Genomic DNA, 22392 nt, shown 5'->3' on the forward strand with positions numbered 1-22392 from the left:
TTGACCAGAGGCCTAAGGAAGGATCAACTGGGTCCCCTCTGGTGGAAGTCTCTAATCGGTACCAGGCCCTTGACGAGGATCCCCCAACTGCTTCAGCTGGGGGGGAGGAGGGTGTGGTGCCAGAAGGCGTGGGGGCCTCCTCGCAGGCTGCCGGGCCCTGTCCTTCGGGGGATAAATTACCTTCTGGAGGGGGGGCCAAGCCTGGAACCTTGGGCAAAAAGGATGGTATGGATGTCTCTGTATGTTTGAAAAGACAGAAGGAGTGTGATGGTTCAGATGAAAATGCTGATGGTGGTGGGGTGGGGAAAAAGAAGGCTATCTAACTCGATCATCAATGATGGCGGAACTCACCCCGTTGACACTGGCAAGCATTAATGTTGCCAGTATTAAGTCAGACGCAGCTCGTTTCCTGGCCTTTGATTTTTTCAGCCGTATTGAAGCTGATATTTTGTTTTTGCAAGAGACCTGGTTAACAAGTACAACTCTGCTGGCAAAAGCCAAGCGAGAATGGTGGCTAGGTCCGTCTTTCTGGTCTCTTCCGGCCGAGCCACGTAGCGGGGTGGCGGTACTTTTTAAGACCGCCGAAAGAGTGGAATGCAGGAGGATAATCGAGTTAGAAATGGGAAGGTGCCTGATTTTAGATGTCCTCATGGGGAGACAAGAGTTGAGACTAATAAACATCTATGGCCCACAGAGTAAGTGGGACCGCAAGTGTCTCCTCATGTGGATTAAGCCTTTTCTTTTTACCAGCCGGCAAGTGATCTTTGGAGGGGACTTCAACAATGTGACGAGGGCCTGTGATAGGGGAGGCTCAAAAGGTGGGCTGGATGCTGATAGCGTTGTGTTGTCTAGGATAGTTGAGGATACTCGTCTGGTGGACGCCCATTTACAGCATAAGCCAGACCACGTGGATTTCACCTTTCATCAGGGAAATCGTAGGTCTAGAATAGATAGGTTTTATTTAAAGGAGGAGGCTGTTTTCTCGGCTTTAGAAGCCGTGGAAGTGGAATTCTCCGACCACTGTTTGATTATTTTCTCTTTGAATGTTGCAGAGACTCCCTGTATGGGCAGAGGTATGTGGAAGCTGAATTCATCTCTCCTGGAAGAAGTGACAATAAGACAGTCCTTTGAGGATTTCCTTCAGAGCCAGGAACCCTTGGTGGACCTCTGCAACAGTAAGTCGGAGTGGTGGGAGATATTAAAAAAAAGGACGGCAAGGTTTTTCCGTGAGCTTTCTAACCTCAGGAGCTGGGACAGATACTGTCTGAGGAAGAAACTTGAAAGACTGGTTTCGACGGGGGGTAGCCGTGAGGATATCTCTCGTGTGAAATCCTTGCTCAAGAGGTGTCAGTACGATAGATACGCCTCTTTGGTAGCTGAAAGGGATTTCGGGAAGTACCGCTCACCCGACCCCTTTGGAAACTGTAAGATGGCAGTAAAAAGTAAATTTGTGGTAGGCCTGGTCGACAGTACGGGTTCCCTGAATAGGTCCAAATCAGGGATCCTGGAGGTCAGTCAGGTCTTTCTACTCTCACCTCTTGGGTAGGAAAGAACTAAATCGGGACAGTTTTTCAGCTTTCTTGGCTGAAGCTCTTCCCAAGGCAGGAATAGACCCCTCTCTTGACGTTTTGGCAGAACCTATCAGGCAAGAGGAAGTGGGACTGGCCATTGATGGCTTAACATCCGAGTGGTACAAGGCTTTTAAGGAACAATTAGTTCCTCTCTTGACCGAGGTGTTTAACGAGTGTCTTTCCTCGGGTACTCTGCCAAAGTCAATGGGTAAGTCAGCCCTGATTATTCTGTCAAAGGGTAACGATCCATCCCGCATTGAGAACTGGAGACCCATATCGCTTCTCAATGTGGACAGGAAGATTCTGGCAAAAATACTTTTCTGCAGATTGGTGAAGTTTGCACCAAGACTTCTTTCTGAGGCTCAGCACTGTTCTGTTCCTGGTCGGAGCGCTTTTAGCGCCGTTCTCGGTGTCCGAGAAGCCGTGGAGCGGGGCAGGGCGGGCCTTTGGAAAGGGTTTCTGTTATCTTTGGACCAGGCGAAGGCTTTTGACCGGGTGAACCATGAGTACCTGTGGTCCGTTCTCTTGTGGTATGGTCTACCCGGGAGGTTTGTAGACTGGTTAAAAACTTTGTACAAAGGGGCGGAGAGTTTCCCCTTGATTAACGGTTGGTCGGGTCGACCTTTTGAGGTGGTTTCTGGTGTCCGCCAGGGATGTCCTTTAAGCCCTTTGCTGTATGTGTTTGCGATTGATCCCTTCATTAGAAGGGTAGATCGTGGACCATTGGCAGGGGTGGGGATGGAACTGGCGGTGCGGGGGCCATCTCTGAAGGTGGCGGCGTACGCCGATGATGTCTCTATTCTTGCCTCTTCGGAAGAGGAGGTGAGCTGGGTGATGTCGGAGGTGGACCGCTATTCAGAGGTTTCTGGGTCTCAGATCAACCGGGACAAATGTGAGACTCTCTGGCTGGGGGAAGGGGATCCTGTCTTCGATCTCCAGGGCACTCTTCCAGAACCCCAGAAGTCTGTAAAGATCTTAGGCATCAATTTTGGCAGGATGGAGATTATCATCAGCAAAATTGGGAGAGTAGACTAAAAGATGTCGCCCAAAAGGTGGACCTTTGGAAGGGATGGTCTTTATCCCTCAGGGAAAGGGTTCACCTGTGCAAAGCCTACCTGATTCCTGTGCTTTTGTATCTAAGCAGTGTTTGTGTTTTGCCAGGGTCTCTCTCGGGTACGGTCTACGGCCTCCAGATGTTGTGGGGAAACAGGCTGAACCTAATCAGGAGAGAGGTTACTTACCGCACAAGGAGACTAGGCGGGTTGGATATGGTCAACCCGGTGGTATTCTTAAAAAATACCTTTTTGAAAATTAATATTGCAAACCTCTGGAAAGAGAGGGCTCCTTTGTGGGTAATTTCCTGTAGGGAGTGGTTTCGGCCTTTCTTCCAGGAATGGGAGACAGGAGGGCGAGTGAAAGACCTACGTGCGTCACATGGATATCTCCCGGCTTATGTTGCCCCGGTTCTGAGAATCCTGAGACGGTGGGGTCTGGGGAAGGGAGAGGTGGAGACCATGTCGAGGTTTTCCCTTGACAGGAAGGTTCTATCTTACCTTTTTCAGGCCCCACTGGCCTTGAGGGACTGCCCAAGTCAGGATCTGGAGGGTGGGCTGTCTTTGTTGAATTCAGAAAGGATCCCTAAGAAAGTTTGGGATGTGACTTGGCGCTGCTTCCACGGTAAGCTATATGTAAGGGACAATGTGAAGTGTAGAAACTCTGAGGAAAGGGGTTGTCCTCGGGAGGAGTGTGGTAACCTGCTGGAAACCATGGACCACTTCTTACTTCATTGTCTCTTTAATATAGAGGTATACAAAAGGGTGGGAGCTTCCATCGGTTGGCCTAGTCTGGCCGCCCTGTCCTATGCGGAGTGGGCCTATGGGGCTTTCAAAGACCTTGGTGGGAGGGACCGTCGCACTTTATTCGTAGTTAGTGCAGTGGTTAGGCACCACATTTGGTGTGCACGGTGTCTAGTGTCAACGAAGAGTCACAAAATCCTCCCGGTGGAGAAGGTATATAGGAACATCATGGGTGACCTGGTGAAGGTACGCTCTCTTGAGTACAAAAGGTGGGGGGACCCCAAAGTCTTTCGTCTGTGGAGGGGCTTCTGTTTTGGGGTTCCTTAGCTGAGTAGTACTCTTTTCCTGGTGGTGGGCTGATATAGCACACTTATAGGTTTTTGTTTTGTTTTGTAGTAATGTAAATATGGAAAGGCTTAAGGGTACCGAACCATAGCTGGTTTAGGTGTAATAGTATTACGATGTCTATATTGTATCTATATTGTATTTATAGTGTATTTATAGTGTATTATATAGGTATGTTTTGTATTATGTTAGTATTGTGATAATATATTATTATATTAGTATTATATTAGTATTGTTAAGTTTATAGTGGGGTTTAGTTAGGTTGGGAGGGGGGCTGGGAGGGAGGAGGGAGTGTATATATTTTTCTTTTCTATTTTATATTATATACATATATATATAAAAAATAAAATAAAATATATATATAGAATTAAAAAAAAAAAAGGGTGTTTTTGTTTGTTGCAAACTGACTGACCCCAGTCCAACTGGGGAAAGACCAGGACTTCTCAAAGCTCGGGGTTTATCCCCTTGGAACTTTGGGGGTTATCAGTTTGCATATTTGCTGTGGACTGGTGGTGGGTTAGTTAGATTTAGTTCTATAAGTTGTATATAATTTGGATATAGTTTGTGTATAGTTTATGTATATTGTGTATATATTTTATGGATTGTATATATAAGTGTAAGATGTAAATATGTATAGTATGGGGTTATGAAAGTGTTTTAAGTGTGAATAGTATTGTAGGTTCTAGTGGGGTGGTGGACTGGTCGGGGTGGGTTTAGTAATGTGTTTTGTTTCTGTGTATAGATATTGTTATGGCCTTTTGTTATTTATTTATTTTTCCAAATTAAAAGAGTCCATATATACAGAATAAGAGCAGACACTGAGAATTGCACCCAGTATACAGGACAAGAGAAGTGGTACTGTGCAGTGTCCATATATACAGAATAAGAGCAGATGCTGAGAACTATACCTAATATACAGGACAGGAGAAGTGGTACTGTGCAGTGGGACCTCAATAGGTAAAAATTTCAATGCAGAGTGTTTTTTTCCAAAAATAACTGTTAGGCCACCTGCACACGACCGTATGTTTTTTTTTTCCATTTTTTTTTTGTTTCAGTAGTGTTCCTGTTTCGTTTTGCCATTCCGTTTTTTCCGTTTGGTTTCCGTTTGTGGAAGCATATAATAATGTTTAAACAGTAAGTACATTCAAAAATTGGGGTGGACATAAAATTTTAAATAGATGGTTCTGCAAAACGGAACGGATACGGAAGACATATGGATGCATTCCGTTTTTTTTGCGGAACCATTGACTTGAATGGAACTACGGAACATTATTTGTGGCCAATAATAGGACATGTTCTATATTTGAATGAAACAGAAATCCGGAAAAATGGAAACGGAAGGCATATGGAGTACTTTTCGTTTTTTTTGCCGATCCATTAAAATGAATGGTTCCGTATACGGTCCGTATATGGAACGCAAAAAACGGAACGTAAATGGAAAAAAAAACCTTCATGTGCAGGAGGCCTTAGGGCCAGAAGTTTTACATACAGTCAATAAATGTAAAAATCTTAAACACATTTTCCTGACCTGTTTTGCTGCTTTTCCTTATTTTTGAAAGTCTTTTTAGGGCAATTCACACGTCCGTGGTGTATTGCGGATCCGCAATACATCCGGCCGGCACCCCCCATAGAACTGCATATTCTTGTCCACAATTGTGGACAAGAATAGGACATGTTCTATTTTTTGTCGGAGCCGCGGACAGGAAATTCAGGACCGAAGCCCGGAAGTTCAGGGCCGCGCTCCGAAAATGCGGATGCGGAGAGCACATAGAGAATGAATGTGTCCGCACTCGTTCCCGATATTGCGGAACAGAAGTGGACCCATTTGCAGACGTGTGAATGGACCCTTACTATGTGTAATAAATCAAAAAAAAATGCAACTAGGAAAACATTAGCAAATCTGTTTCTGAATCTGTTATCCTTATAATATGTCTCTATTTAGCAATGCAGTTCATAGCAATCATTATTGGACCTACAGTATATAGATCTACGGGACCATGGACAGGTGAATTCTTCACAGTAGAGTTAAAATGAATCCAATGTGGATCCTGACTTTCCCCGGCATGGACTGGACATTGTGTATATACAACTGGCGCTAGTTCTAAATATCTTACTGTGCAGAATATGTAGTATAGGTCATCGCTCATATATTACATTTTATGTACCTATACACATCCATGTACATTCCTATATAATACAGACTGATCATTATTCAGAAAATGAATGGTTAAAAACATTTTTGAATTATATGGAAGATTATACAATCTAATGTCAAGTGCCTACAGTATGCTGTGATAAATCTAGATTAGTAGAACGGCATAATCCTAATGCTTGATTATATAGTCAATGCTCACAGATCAAGTGCTGAATCTGACTTGGAGGACATGCCTTCAGTGTGGCTGCTCGAGGTCTGCCATCACAGTTGGAGCCACTCTCTGCTGCAATGGACATATATTTTATTGGAAAGCCGATGTGAATTTTGTATAGGTGTATGCCATGTAGAAATATTCTATACTCCATATGAATTGTATAAGAGATTTGCATCTGTAATGCCCCAGACATAATGCCCCAGAGGTAACACCACTTCTGCACCCCGCTACTGTCTTTATTGGTTAACTTAATGTCATCTGTGCATTTATTTCCAGATCCTATATAATGTGTATATCTGTTTCCATGTAACTGTTATGTTTAATTGTAATATGCCTGGTTCACCAGCAGGTGGCAGCATAAATGGCAGAGCTACAGGGACAGAGAATGGAGCTTTCCTACCATTCTAACACCCCCTCAGTAGTGTGGTGGGCGTTTCCCACTTACGGCAGGAAGGGTGGAGACCAGTTCTAGTCAGTCTAGCTTACCCCTTGGTAGGGGAAGGTTCTAGTTTACCCCCTGCCAAGGGAGGGTGTGCAGCAGGTGCATGTCCATCCTGGACGTGTCTTGCTCAGACCAGCTGGAGCACCTTCAGCTCAGCTGGATATGGAGGCAGAAACTGGAAGCCTCTAAAGCCGAAGGAAAGTTCCCTGGACCAGTTTAGAGACAGACTGCAAGAATGAAGTTGCAGCCTACAGCTATAGTTAAATTATATAGCTATCCTGTTAGCACAGCAGAGCCAGAGAGCAAAAGGATAATCTTTTTTGGTCTATGTCTAGCAATGGAAGGCTATGGCCAGGTTTAGTATGCACATCGGGGCCTTGCCCAATGTACAAGCTAGACGTGATGTGAATACAGCCTTACTTAGGTTCAGTAGTGCACTGGAAGTGTTGACCATCTTTGGTAGCCAACTAAGAATGCTGTGTTTTATATGAAAATAGTTTGAATGGTCCTTTAAGCACCAGGAAAAATTGTGGCTGTAGTTTTTTCACATTATGGTGCTTGTGTGAAAAATCCACTTTTAAAATGTACCTGATGCCATCAATATGTAGGTCAGGGAGTCCTAATATCAGCATCTGGTAATGCGAAGCCTTGCACTGGTGCAGAAAATCTTGTTCCATGGTCAGGACCCTTACTTCAGCTGACAGTGGTCACAGCATCTCCTGGGCATGTGCAGTGAGTGCTTGAAGCCGATGTCAGGATCTCGTGGTGGAACGAGGTCTTCTGCCCCTGTGCAGCTTGTTTGAAATGTGCTTGAGAATTTATGTTAGTTTGTGGATTCCCCCGTCAAATCTGACTTGACATCAGGTTTAAGAGAGCTTTCAAAAGTCAGAAAAATGTTGAAAATTAGTCACTATTTTACTTCTATGACCTGCTGGGGTCCAAATCAGGTAAAGGTGCAAGTACTCAAAAGAGATAAATGATTGTGGTTCTTACCTCTCAAATATGGCTCGACCTTAAGTAGACCCTTTACACTTCCCTACAGTCCCGGCCCAGGCAGAAAGGCAAAGGAGACACGAATAGATTTGTAAGAATAAGCTTCTTACCTTAACAGCGCTGTTTTTTAGATCATCTGTGCATCTTGATCCCTCTCCTTAATCAGTCAGAGTTGTTGGGAGGAACCAACTGTTCGAGACCCACATTGGGCGCCAAGAAATGTTGGAGCAAAACCCCTACTTCTATGACCTGCTGGGGTCCAAATCCGGTAAAGGTGCGAGTACTCGGAAGAGATAAACGACACAGACTCAAGGTTGCATGAGAATAATCTCTTGACTTTATTGAGAGGATATAGAAATACTTATACCCAGTTTCTAGGACTCAAGCCAACACAGCTCTCGTCACTTACATAAGCATTGCGTGATTAACAATAATAACATAACATTTTTAGTATTTGTAAATCAAGCACATTTAATTACAAAAAGCTTTATCTTATCCTTGAGTTATTCATCCTGGAGAATTGCTGAACTGTGTGTACATGAGACAAACATGTTACTTGTTAGTTCTCAGAACTATGTGTAAGTAGGGGTTTTGCTCCACCACCGGCTTATCCGATGATGGTCGAGGGAACGGCCGGTTGGACATGCCAAGCATTTGACACTCAAAACCCTGACTGGACTGACATGTGTAGGGTCTGTGGAGCACCAAGGCATAGACAACATCGTGCAGAACTGAACCACTTGTACTGCCAGAACATCAGATACACATAGTTCTGAGAACTAACAAGTAACATGTTTTTCTCATGTACACACAGTTCAGCAATTCTCCATTCTGACCTCAAATAAACCAGCTTATTAAATGAAATCTAGTATACAAAATGAAGGTGCAATTTCTCACACCATTAAACTAAAAACCGGTAGATATGACTAAAATATGCATATACAAGCCTATGCCAGTTTCTAATTCATATTAATGTTAATAAAAATTCTGACAGTTTTCATATATGTATCCTCGTGATTTCTTGGGGGGGGGGGGGGGGGGTGATAGAACAGAGGGGGAAATGCTGAGCTCTAAGATGTATAGTTTTCCATGATTTGGTTTAGTATTTTCACGCAAGAAGCTGTTTAAAGGGCGTCTGTGACCTTCAAAGTAAGCAGGTGCCCCAAAATGTATGCATAGCTTTCTTGAGAATATCTGTTTTTCTAATCCTGAAAGTGTATTTTTTTGCAAATAAGGATTTTGGTGAACTGTGGGGCGAGGCCACTCCATTTGGTGCACTCCATCAACAACGTTGCCCAGTACCTACCCTTCTTGTTTAATTGACAGACCCTGAGATTTTAGAGCCGACACTGATGACACAAGGGATGCAAGATGCACTGAATGAAGTGACCCCTCCCTCGGTGCACTGAAAATCATATTTTCATGACCGTTTGTCAGGATTAGAGGATTTTTACCACAAAGGTATGGTAAGGTTTGGTGGTACTTAACCTACATGGCAGTATGCTTACCTTGAAACTGAATTTGGAGGTGGCAGACTATCTAATTGCTGTCAGGGTAGTAAAAGCTTGTGAGTCCTCCAACCGCCCACACACAGTGATTTACAGCTTCTCCTGTGTGCCTGTGTATACAGGTGTCAATCATGTTGTGTGACTGATGGGCTTTCTCTATCCTGACAGCAGTTAAAAAGCTTTTTCCATGAAAACAGTGAATTAGATCATGGAAACTACACATCCCAGAGATCGAAAATCCCTGTCTATCTTATACAACCCTCAGAGAGGGGACCAGATAGTGTCCCTTTAACAGGTATAGATGCAGGTTTTGGATAAAGGTAGAAAGTTATGGCATTTGTAGAACTAAATGTCAGCAGTGCTACCCTAAAGACTCATTTACTGTATATTTATCCCTACAAGCTATGTATGGATGTGGAAGAAGTTGCCCCTTTGGTAGCATCACCATAATTTTTTCCTATAAAACAGAAGACAATTCTATTGCATTATCCAAACTTAGTGCATACAGGAAGAGTGAGATGAGGACTTCAGCACTGCTACATCTGCACTTGTATTTCTATAGAACTGATTGAAATTGAGACTGCAGAGCATCCTATGTATTTAGGTGGCCACCTCCTCTCCCTGTGCTATAGGGACATCCTGTCCTATGTGGGATCCAGTGCTCATTAGGTAAAAGTCAATCAAGTAAGAAGAAGCACAGGGGCTACAGACATTCCAGCTCTCCAATCAGAATGAGAGGGACTTTAAGGAGTTAATGGGGCTGACCCAGAAAGAACAAATTTACAGGATCTGTAATCTGCACAGCTCCATCCACACTACTAGGAAGTGGAGATTATTAAGAAAAGTTCATGGAGGCTGTTTTATTCTAGAGAGGATATAGACATAACCAGGAGCACTGGAGGCAGAGATAGGAGGAAAAAAATCATTGCTGCAAGAGGATTTCATTTTGTGTACCAGGATCTGCTCATGGAAGTAATATACAGCCTCTTATAATAAGCAGTATTTGGTTTCCTACTAAGTTTTCCCAGAAGAAATAAAAGCACTTGACTCAATTGCTGCTAAGAACAAAGCATTTCAAGTCACATCTGGAGAACTTGCGGTGGTGGAGGTGGTCCTCTTCATCGGCTACCAGCAGACCACGTTGTGATCCATCAAGGTTCCTCACCACCCTGCAACCTCAGGTCATGCCATTTTTGCTAGATTTTTTTTCATCGGAGGTTATCTAAAGAGTTAAAAAGTGCAAGTTGTGGACACCTGAAGAGGAGGAGAACTTTGTGAGAACTTGAGTTGAGAAGTCAAGTGAAGATCTGGCGAAGAGCATAAGGAAATACATTGCTATTTTTATTTATTTTTTATACATTTGTCAATAATATCATTAGTAAAAGATAAAGGAACTCACTGGCTCTTATGGGAATTAAGCACTCCTCCCGCTGCTTGCTCCTGAGGAGGAAGATGGCTGAAGCAGAGAATGTGGAGGTATGTCTTGAGATGCAGCATCGAGGTTCCTGGAGATGTGAACTTTGAATGTGTGATACTGTAGCATATGGGGTGTTGTGGAGGGCTCACTAGATGCATGAGTAACCACTGGTGTCAATGGCTGAGTCACTGCTCATCCCTGACTGATATTGGGGCATTAACCATTGCTGCATCTCCAGCTGGGATGTGTAGGAAGCTATGGGATTTGCAATGCAGAGGAATTTCCATAGACTGAGGGTTCTCGTGCCCTGAGTGACCTACGTTGTGGATGCAGGCAGAAGAAGCCGCATTGCCATTGTATGGAGCAGCAGTGACATGAATATGTGTAGGCAATGCTTGCCCTTACATAGGATGCAGAGCTGTGCTGTGAGTATGGAGGAGGAGGGGAAGGGGTACACTTGCCAATTGCTTAGGCAGCTCAGACAGGGAGACTGGCACATCGTGTCCTTGACATAGTGGAGAATGCAGGACTTGTGAATGGGGAGGTTGTGCTCAGAGCTGTCATAAGGTGTGCTTGGTGGCTGTGCAGAATGGATGCGGTACAGGTGCAGCACAGACAGACCTATGCCATGTGTATGGTTGGTATGTGGTGTTTCTGCTGGGGGTTATTGCATTTAAGGAAATTGCTTGGTATATTCAGTTGAAATGTATTCCTGTAGTAAGGGGGGAGTGGGGTCTTGTATATGTATGCAGTCAGCAGGGGGCATTCATTTACTGACCTTGTTTATTAGGGAGTCCATTGTGTATGTACTAGTGAGTATTGGAATATGGAGTGAGTATATAGATAGATAAATAGAAATAATAGGAATGATAGGTAGAGATTATAGATGATAGATAGATATGAGATAGATAAATAGATAAATAATAGACAGTTATGAGATAGATAATAGATAAAAGATCGATAGATATGAGATAGATAGACAGATGATAGATAGATAGATATCAGATAGATAGTCGATAAATTATAGAGAGATAGTCGATAAATTATAGATAGGTAGATAGATGAGATAGACAGTTATGAGAGATAGTCGATAAATTATAGATAGATAGTTATTAAATAGATAATAGATAAATATTAGATAGATAGATAAGAGATTTGTGCTAATATTTAAAAGGGTATTCCAGCTTAAAAAATAAAAATAAATGACATGTCAGACGTGCCAGAGCCCTTGACTATATCTTTCACATAATGAGCTGTAAGTGTCCCTCTTTAATTGTCCAAAAAGTTAGGTGATATGGTCACTCTATAAGTTAATATCAATTACAAGAGCTACAAAACGTCTATGGAGGAGATTAATCAAACTAGCTTGGTTGCCCATAGCAACCAATCACATTCCACCTATCATTTTTCAAAGTTCCTTTGGAAAAGTAAGGGATCAATCTGATTGGTTGCTATGGGCAACAAAGTTAGTTTTCTTTTGTGCCAGATCTGATAAATCCCCCTCTATGTGTAGCTGCAGCCCTCTAGTTATGTCCGATCTAGATCAGTTGCTTAATCTATGGGGGCCAGGGTGTTTCCACGCCTTTCTTAGGGAGGCTTGTAAAAAACACCATGAAAGTCATAAGTCATTTTACAAGCTGTTTTGAAAAAACGTCTGAAGACCACACTTGGGGCTTGCTGCCCTTTGAAAGGAAAAAAAAAGCCAAAGAGATCAAAAAACACTAGGAAACTGTCCTAAAATGGCACTACAAAAACACTGTGTGTGGGGCATGGTCTTTTATGGTCCAAGAAAAAAATAAAACAGAAAAAAACATAGGGGGTCATTTATCAAAACTGGTTTAAAGTAGAACTGGCTTAGTTGCCCATAGCAACCAATCAGATTCCACCTTTCATTTTTCAGAGCTGCTTTAGAAAATGAAAGGTGGAATCTGATTGGTTGCTATGGGCAACTAAGCCAGTTCTACTTTACAGCAGTATTAAAAAAAGGACCCCCATATGTTCACATCTGAGTTTCGGGGCCTCCTTTGAGAATTCCCACAAAAAAAATGTATGATAACACCACTGCTTCCAGCGCCGTTTTATCCAGCAGAATTCTCAACCTGATGGACCCATCATAGTGAATGGGGTCCAGCAGGCACCATTGGTGTCCGTCATATGCTGGATCCAGTGCTCCCACCAGAACAGAAAAACAGAAACGTCCCACAGATGTGAACCTAACCTGACCCGTAGACCACAAGAACTGCATATATGCATGGCCAAGCTTCTCCTTTTTTTTTGCTGCCACCATGGCCACATTCTGTAGATGAGGCAGTAAAGGGGAGCCCTGCTTTCTCCACAGGTGGAGGTCCTAGAATATGCTATCGATGCCTCTAGGAGAGCTTCTACAAACAGTGGACTCCTGTATTACAAGTATGACTATTCATTTGAATTGCCAGCCTGTAATACCTACAAACATCTTTCTTCCTTGGGGACAGTAACAGAGCTGGCCATACATATGTGTGGCTCTCTATAGTGGACTCCAGATTGCCTGGGTTTTCTGAAGCCAGACCAGTCACAATCATCTGATCACGGGGCTGCTACGGCATTACATGGGCTGTGCATGAAGTACACCATATGACACTATTTATTAGGGCACCATATGGCAGTATTCATCAAGGCTACTGTATGGTGTCATTCATCAAGGCAAAATTAAGGATTCATGTGGCCAATGTATTGCAGTATTTATCAAGTCCCTGTTTGGCACTATTTTTTTAGAATGTATGGCACTATTCAGTAGGGTACTGTATAGCACTATTAGCCAAAGCTCTATATGGCAGTGAACGGCACTATTAATCAAGGTACTGTATGGAAATAGTCATCATGAGACGTTTAAAGGGCTGTATGACACTGTTAATCAAGGCACTTCATCAGACTAACGTATGGCACTATTCAGTAGGGTACTGCATAGCACTATTAGTCCAGGCTCTATAGTGTACTTTTCATCATGGCAGTGAAGGGGATTGTTAATAAAGACACTGTATGTAAATATTCATCATGAGACGTTTAAAGGGCTGTATGACACTGTTAATCAAGGCACTTCATCAGACTAACGTATGGCACTATTCAGTATGGTACTGCATAGCACTATTAGTCCAGGCTCTATAGTGTACTTTTCATCATGGCAGTGAAGGGGATTGTTAATAAAGACACTGTATGTAAATATTCATCATGAGACGTTTAAAGGGCTGTATGACACTGTTAATCAAGGCACTTCATCAGACTAACGTATGGCACTATTCAGTAGGGTACTGTATAGCACTATTAGTCCAGGCTCTATAGTGTACTTTTCATCATGGCAGTGAAGAGCACAGTTAATCAAGGCACTTTATGGCGATGCTGATTAGTCCAGTGTATGGCATCAGGGAAGTGTATGGCAAGATAATCAAGGCTCTGTATAACACTTTTCATCATGGCAGTGAGGGGCACTATTAATCAAAGTATTGTATGGCAATATGAATCATGTGGCTGTTACAAACACTGCATGCCATTATTAACCAAGGCAGTGAATTGCAATGTTCAATAGTCCAGTGTATGGCAATATTAGTCAAGGCTCAGTATGGCACTATTCATCAGGGACCAGTACGGCACCATTAATCAAGGCGGTATATGATGTCATAAAACAAACCCTGCATGGCACTATTTACCAGGGCAAATAATCTATTTCACCCATAATTTTTAAGTTTTGCATCATTCATTTCTATGGGGTCATGCACATGTATTTTTTTCATGGAACCGTGTGCCTAATCCACTCAGCACGGGTCCTGTCCCAGTTCATATTTGCGGAATAGCCATTTCTATCGACGGGAATGGGCGAAACATTGAATGCTCTCCATTTGTCACATATTTGCGTTTTTGCGTGAGCTTGTATGACTCTGGTGGGAGCTTCACAACAAACAGAGGGTGGAACATATACATTAAGGGCCCATATAAATTGCCACATACAGATGGAGTGTGACATCACATCATGGCGCGTCATCACGTCACAAAAGCCATTGAAAAGGTCCATTCAAAGTTTCTTGCCATTGTGTGGACCAGTGGCGTACATGGAGAAGAAAGGGCCCCATAGCAAGGATCAAACCAGGCCCCCCTCACAGGACAGAAGGGTTTCCGCCTAAACCCCTTTCTATGACCCTTGGACCATTTTTCCCACTGCTTCATTTGCTAAAAGTTGTTCCTTTAGAGGATAGAGTCCTGACCAAGTTTTCACCCCAGTAGAAGAGGAGATGATCCCAACTGGCCCCCTCATGCCCTGAGCCCCATAGGAGTCGCATTTTCTGCCACTATGGTAGTTACGCCCCTGGTGTCGACGATTTCTATATCCGTACATGCACAACTTGTGCCATAGGAGGTCAATTAGACATTATCATATACATATCATTGACATGAGCTGTCCTATCCAATCAGCCAGTAGGCTGGAGCCTTGTGCTTCTGACACAGTGATAAAAGTCTGGGTATTGGTTGTACTATCAAAAAAGCATGCACAGCAGAGCTGAGTTTGTCAGGGTGTTTTATAGCCAAGCTTAGAATGCAGCGCAGCACTTCATGTGGTTTTACATAGGACTGCAGGTAAAACTGCTTCATTATCATTGAATTATGATGCAGCTCAAGAGCATTAATGAGCCAATTAAGCTCTGCTACATGTGTGGTGAAGTGGTGAATAGGAGGAGGGTTATGGTAAGTTCCATTAAGGGCAAGCTGTATGGTATACGGGAGCCTCAGCCCATTAAAGAGCCCTGCTGGCAGCACTACCCAGCATGCAGGGAATCAGCTAATTGGCTTTGCTGCAGCCGAGTCCTGCATCAAGATGAGAGCAGAAGAGCAGCCCATGGAGCCCGTGCCAGTCCGCAGGCGCAGAGCAGCCAGGAGCTCTCCAGGGTGCTGCAGGACAGGAGGAGGGGGCACAAGCCAGCTCTGCTGTACAATGCGGCTGGTGTCAGAGAGATTCATAGCTCTGATGCCCTGCAGTGAATTGCAGCTCCATAGAACACTGCTGATAATGATTGAAGTCATGTCTCTTTATATAAAGGGTGCCTCTACACGTGGCAGAAATTTCTGTGACGGAAGATTAGTTCCATTCACCTGAATGGGGTTTGTTTTGGCGAAAAGCAAATGGATTTCTGCAAGCCCCATTCAGGGGAGTCGAAATGAGTTTCAGTCGCAGAAAAATCCTGCAAAAAGATGTCCTATTTGTGAAAGAGGATTAAAGTTTCTCCAGGGACATTGAAGAAGTGTCATATCAATTGTCAGGCACGTAATGTAGTAGAGTTGAGTTGGTCACATTTGTGGATCTGCGTTTGTCAGATGTAGCAGAGCTGAGTTTTAGACATTGCAGGGCTGATTATGTCTGATACAGTAAAGAGGAGATTGTCGTTTATTGTGCAATGTTTGATAGGAACTGAGTTGCTGTGTTGCCCGAAACTCCTATGTTTTGCAGGGTTAAGTAGGTCATATGGTGCAGCAGAGCAGAGTTTGATAAGATGTCTAGGGCTGGGTACACCGGAAGATATGCTGTAATGTGGCTGAGCTTGTAACATATTGGGCATCTGAGTTTGTCAGATGTGGTGGAACTGAGTGCACCTGATGTTGTAGTAGACTTGAGTTTGTCAGATCTGGCATAGTGGAGTTTGTAGATGAGTTTCAGATGTAGCACAGCTAAGGGTACGGCCACATTCGGCTTTTTCATTGCAACTTTTAAAGCCAAAACCAGAATTGGAAATGGAGAACTCATATCTGTCCTTAAATGTGTTTCCTGGACTTAGATATTGATGGGCTATCCTAAGGGCTCATGTACACGAATGTTGCCTGTTTTTCGGTCAGCAAATTGTAGATTCACAAAACATGGATACCAGCCGTGTGTGTTCCGCATTTTTGCCCATAATAGAACTAGTCCTATCCTTGTCCATAATGCGGACAAGAATAGGACATGTTCTATATTTTTGCGGATGTCATGGAATGGACATACGGATGCGGACAGCTCACAGTGTGCTGTCTGCGTCTTTTGCGGCCCCGTTGATGTGAATGGTTCTGCATCCAGGAAGGGGGGGTTAGAAAACCAGTCAGTATCTGGTGTGGCCACCATTTGCCTCACACAGTGCAACACATCTCCGTCGCATAGAGTTGATCAGGTTGTTGATTGTGGCCTGTGGAATGTTGGTCCACTCCTCTTCAATAGCTGTGCGAAGTTGCAGAATATTGGCAGGAACTGGAACACGCCGATCCAGAGCATCGGAAACATACTCAATGGGTGACATGTCCGGTGAGTATGCTGGCCATGCAAGAATTGGGATGTTTTCAGCTTCCAGAATTGTGTACAGATCCTTGTAATATGGGGCCATGCATTATCATGCTGCAACATGAGGTGATGGTCGTGGATGAATGGCACAACAATGGACCTCAGGATCTCGTCACGGTATCTCTGTGCATTCAAAATGCCATCAATAAAATGCACCTGTGTTCGTTACCCATAACATACGCCTGCCCATACCATAACCCCACCGCCACCATGGGCCACTCGATCCACAACGTTGACGTCAGCAAACCGTTCAACCACACTTCGCCACACACGCTGTCTGCCATCTGCCCTGAACAGTGAAAAACAGGACTCATCCGTGAACAGAGCGCCTCTCTAACATGACAGATGCAATCGAATGTAAGCATTTGCCCACTCAAGTCGGTTACGATGACGAACTGCAGTCAGGTCCAGACCCGATGAGGACGAGCATGCAGATGAGCTTCCCTGAGACGGTTTCTGACAGTTTGTGCAGAAATTCTTTGGTTATGCAAACCGATTGTTGCTGCAGCTGTCCGGGTGGCTGGTCTCAGACGATCATGGAGGTGAACATGCTGGATGTGGTGGTCCTGGGCTGGTGTGGTTATACATGGTCTGCGGTTGTGAGGCCGGTTGGATGTACTGCCAAATTTTCTGAAACACCTTTGGAGACGGCTTATGGTAGAGAAATGAACATTCATTGCACGGGCAACAGCTCTGGTAGACATTCCTGCAGTCAGCATGCCAATTGCACGCTCCCTCAGACGCTGCGACATCTGTGGCATTGTGCTGTGTGATCAAACTGCACATTTCAGAGTGGTCTTTTATTGTGGGCAGTCTAAGGCAGTGTTTCCCAACCAGTGTGCCTCCAGCTGTTGCAAAACTACAACTCCCAGCATGCCCGCACAGCCAAAGGCTGTCCAGGCATGCTGGGAGTTGTAGTTTTGCAACAGCTGGAGGCACACTGGTTGGGAAACACTGGTCTAAGGCACACCTGTGCAATATTCATGCTGTCTAATCAGCACCTTGATATGCTACACCTGTGAGGTGGGATAGATTATCTCGGCAAAGGAGAAGTGCTCACTAACACAGATTTAGACAGATTTGTGAACAATATTTGTGAGTAATAGGTATTTTGTGTATGTAGAAAATGTTTCAGATCTTTGAGTTCAGCAAAATGGGAACAAAACCGAAAGTGTTGCGTTTATATTTTTGTTCAGTGTAGGTACTGATCTAATATTAATGACTTATCCTGAGGATAGGCCATTAATATCTACGTCCAGGAAAACCTTCTTTAACCACCTCAGCTCCCCTAGCTTAAACCCCCTTAATGACCAGACCACTTTTTACAATTCTGCACTACACACGGTTTATTGCTCGGTCATACAACTTATCACCCAAATGAATTTTACCTCCTTTACTTCTCACTAATAGAGCTTTCATTTGGTGGTATTTAATTGCTGCTGAAATTTTTACTTTTTTTTTATATTAATCGAAATTGACCAAATTTTTGAAAAAATATGACATTTTTTACTTTCTGTTGTAAAATGTTTCAAATAAAACTACATTTCTATATACATTTTTCTCTAAATTTATTGTTCTACATGTCTTTGATTAAAAAAAATGCAATAAGTGTATATTTATTGGTTTGAGTAAAAGTTATAGCGTTTACAACCTATGGTGCAAAAAAATTAATTTACGCACTTTGACTTTCTGAGCACCTGTCATGTTTCCTGAGGTTCTACAATGCCCAGACAGTAGAAACACCCCACAAATGACTCCATTTCGGAAAGTAGACACCCTAAGGTATTCGCTGATGGGCATAGTGAGTTCATGGAAGTTTTTATTTTTTGTCACAAGTTAGCGGAAAATTATTATAATTTTTTTCTTACAAACTCTCATATTCCACTAACTTGTGACAAAAAATAAAATTTTACATGAACTCACCATACCCCTCACGGAATACCTTGGGGTTTCTTCTTTCCAAAATGGGGTCACATGTGGGGTATTTATACTGCCCTTGCATTTTAGGGGCCCTAAAGCGTGAGAAGTAGTTTGGAATCCAAATGCGTAAAAAATTGGAATTTGGGCCCCTTTGCGCACCTAGGCTGCAAAAAAGTGTCACTCATGTGGTATCGCCGTACTCAGAAGAAGTAGGGCAATGTGTTTTGGGATGTATTTTTACATATACCTATGCTGGGTGAGATAAATATCTCTGTAAAAGACAACTTTTCCCATTTTTTTACACAAAGTTGTCATTTTACAAAGATATTTATCTCACCCAGCATGGTTTAATGTAAAATTACACTCCAAACCACATTGCCCTACTTCTCCTGAGTAAGGCGATATCACATGTGTGACACTTTTTTGCAGCCTAGGTGCGCAAATGGGCCCAAATTCCAATGAGTACCTCTAGGATTTCACAGGGCATTTTTACGCATTTGGATTCCGTGAGGGGTATGGTGAGTTCATGTAATATTTAATTTTTTGTCACAAGTTAGTGGAATATGAGACTTTGTAAGAAAAATAAAAAAATTCTAAAAAAATCCGCTAACTTGTGCCCCAAAAAAATTCTTCTATGAACTCGCCATGCCCCTTAAAAGTGATCTTTATAGCGCCTGCAGTGATCAGAAAAAAAACAATTCTGTCACTGCAGTGGGGCGGACTGAACGCAAGTGTGCGCACAAGATCAGGCCTGATCGGGCGAACACTGCATTTTTTGTAGAGCCTATAGAACATGTCCTATTCTTGTCCGCAATTGCGGACAAGAAAAGGCATTTTCTATATAGTTCTGGCAATGTGCGGATCCGCACATTGCCGGTGTCAGTGTTTTGCGAATCCGTGGATCTGCAGAACACATACGGACGTCTGAATGGAGCCTTACAGGGGGGTGATCAGGGAGTCTGAACCCCTGATCAGGGGTGATCAGGGTTTAATAAGGGGTTAATAAGTGACCAGGGGGTTGTAGTGTAGTGTGGTGATTGGTGCTACTTACTGAGCTACCTGTGTCCTCTGGTGGTCGATCCAAGCAAAAGGGACCACCAGAGGACCAGGTAGCAGGTATATTAGACGCTGTTATCAAAACAGCGTCTAATATACCTTTTTGGAGTTAAAAAAATCGCATCTACAGCCTGCCAGCGAACGATCGCCGCTGGCAGGCTGTAGATCAACTAGTTTACCTTGCGATCCTGTGAACGCGCACTCCTGTGAGCGCGCGTTCACAGGAAATCTCGCGTCTCGCGAGATGACGCACCGACGCGTCAAGGAGGAATAACCCGGCCGCCCGCAGGATGCATCCCTGCGTTAGGCGGTCGGGAGGCAGTTAATAGTCTCTCCTTTTGCGATGGCCATACCTTCAGAATGTCTAATTATGTGGCAGCTCTGCGTTTGTAATGTATTGTGGACCTGTGTTTGTCTTCTGTGGCAAAGGATGCCAGGTTGAGTCAGGCAAAGCTGTGGCAAAGCTGAGGCTGTCAGATACTGGTCGTTTGTCAGTCAGATATTGCACTGCTGAGTTTCCGATGTAGCAGAGCTGAATATATCTGATGGTATTTTTGAGTTCAGTTTGTGCAGCTGCTGCAGATCTAAATCCAGTATATCGGATGATGTAGTAGATGTGCTGTCAGCTATCATGCAGCTGGGTTTGTCAGATGTAGGAGGTTGAGTTTAAGACGCTACAAAAACGTCTGATGATATAGTAGAGCTAAGTAGTCAGATGTTATATGTTAGTGTTTGTTAGATGTAGCAGAGCTTAAGTCCAGATGCTGCAAAGCTGAGTGTCTGATGAAAGTGACTGCCAGCCTGGTTATATACTGCAGAGTTAGGTTTGCCTGATGTAGGAGAGCTGGGTTGGTCAAATGTTACAGACCTGAGTGGCAGATATGTGTTAGTTAGGTCATGCTGGGATATGTAGTTTCCCGACAGCTGGAGAACCACAGGTTGGAGAAAACCGCTGAATATCAATTGTTGCAGAATATTCATGGGTGACTTAATTTTTGGGTTGCCACTTCCATTTCAAAGGGACAAACCATCTGGGCAGGATTTTACCTTAGCGCATTATCCGTTCATTGCAGTTCATCTGACGCTGGGAGCAGCTGGAATATCACAGATATAAAAACCTACACCTTTTCTCATCCTCCTCCTAAGACGCTGCCTCCCATTCTGACTCCTTCTGTCCCTCATAGCAGCCGTGCACTGATTTGTATGTAGCACAGGTGCCACCATAGTGACTACCATAGTTGTAACTCCTATTCATTTCATTGGAGAACACATTAACCATGGCCTCTCCACCATTGCCCATGTCTCATGGGTCCAGCAGCCAAGACCCAAATTTATGGTTTTATGTCCCTCAGCCACAAGACATATAAATTCCTATATGTCGATGTTATTAGGATTTGTAGCTCCGAGGATCAATCATCATGTCTGCCTTTAGGCGTTGTTGGGGCAGATAGCTTTACAGATGTGACAACGGGAAGTGCAGATATCTTAGTTGTCAGCTTTGAATTACTGTCATTTTGTTCAATTACAAAAATTACTCTTTATCATGAATGTAATTCAATCCAAAATGGTTTTGCGTCCTGTTGTGGCTGCCACAGCTAAGCAAGATAATACCAATATCCCTGTTGGTTTAAAGGGCCTCTGTCAGCAGATTTGTACCTGTGAAACTGGCTGACCTGTTACATGTGCTCTTGGCAGCTGAAGGCATCTGTGTTGGTCCCATGTTCATATGTGCCCGCATTGCTGTGAAAATTGATGTTTTAATATATGCAGATGAGCCTCTAGGAGCAATGGGGGCGTTGTCATTACACCTAGAGGCTCAGCTCTCGCTGTTACATCAATGCTCTCTGCACTTTGACAGTCAAAGGGCAGAGGGAGGGGCAGTTGCAGAGAGAGCTGAGCCTCTAGGTGTAATGGTAACGCCCCCATTGCTCCTAGAGGCTCATCTGCATATATTAACAATTCATTTTTCTAAGCAATGTAGACATATATGAACATGAGACCAACACAGATGTCTTCAGCTGCCAAGTGCACATGTAAAAGGTCAGCCAGTTTCATAAGTACAAATCTGCTGACAGAGGCCCTTTAACTTCTAGTTTCCTAAAATATGGGCGATTTTAAAATTGAATGGACATCCCCTTTGAATCTTCTCTTACAAATGGTAACTTTTTTTTAAATATAATTAGTCCCAGACTACCACCCTTAAAACATAGCCTTTATTATGTATTATTAAAACCCAAAATATCCCAAATAATGATATATGAAAAGGATGAAAAAAATCATAAATTTAAATGAGTAGACACTCAGCACTTTGGGACACAGGTAGGCAGGGATGGGCCAAATATATTATACTAATGGGCTCTGGCCCTACAGCTTTCATGCCCTGCCTACAAACGGAACAGCCATCTCGATAGGGGCGATCCCATATCAGGAACCTCCTGAGCACCCTAGGATGGCCCTGGATAAGGGATGAAGCTATCAGCTTAATATATGCTGACCAAAAGAACCGTCACTACAATGAAGAGTAGCACAAAATAGTAACAAACAAAAACAAAACTTACATAAAAATAATAAAGTAGATAAGAATAGATTATTAAGCCACTCCTATAAACCGATCCTGATTGGAGATAGGTGGAAAGTTGATGTT

At 43.4% G+C, this 22392-nt stretch overlaps 1 protein-coding gene across 1 annotated transcript in view; it reads left to right on the forward strand.

Annotated features, from left to right (window-relative positions):
- Positions 1-10431: 10431 nt before the first annotated feature.
- PRMT8 (protein arginine methyltransferase 8) overlaps positions 10432-22392 on the forward strand; it is a 285445-nt gene continuing 273484 nt past the window's right edge. Inside the window, exon 1 of the mRNA XM_044277941.1 lies at positions 10432-10500. Within this exon, the coding sequence (XP_044133876.1) occupies positions 10432-10500 (69 nt within the window). The remainder of the gene's footprint in view (positions 10501-22392) is intronic.

The sequence above is a fragment of the Bufo gargarizans genome, chromosome 2 (genome assembly GCF_014858855.1).
Source record: "Bufo gargarizans isolate SCDJY-AF-19 chromosome 2, ASM1485885v1, whole genome shotgun sequence".
In the NCBI taxonomy this organism is placed as follows: Eukaryota; Metazoa; Chordata; class Amphibia; order Anura; family Bufonidae; genus Bufo; species Bufo gargarizans.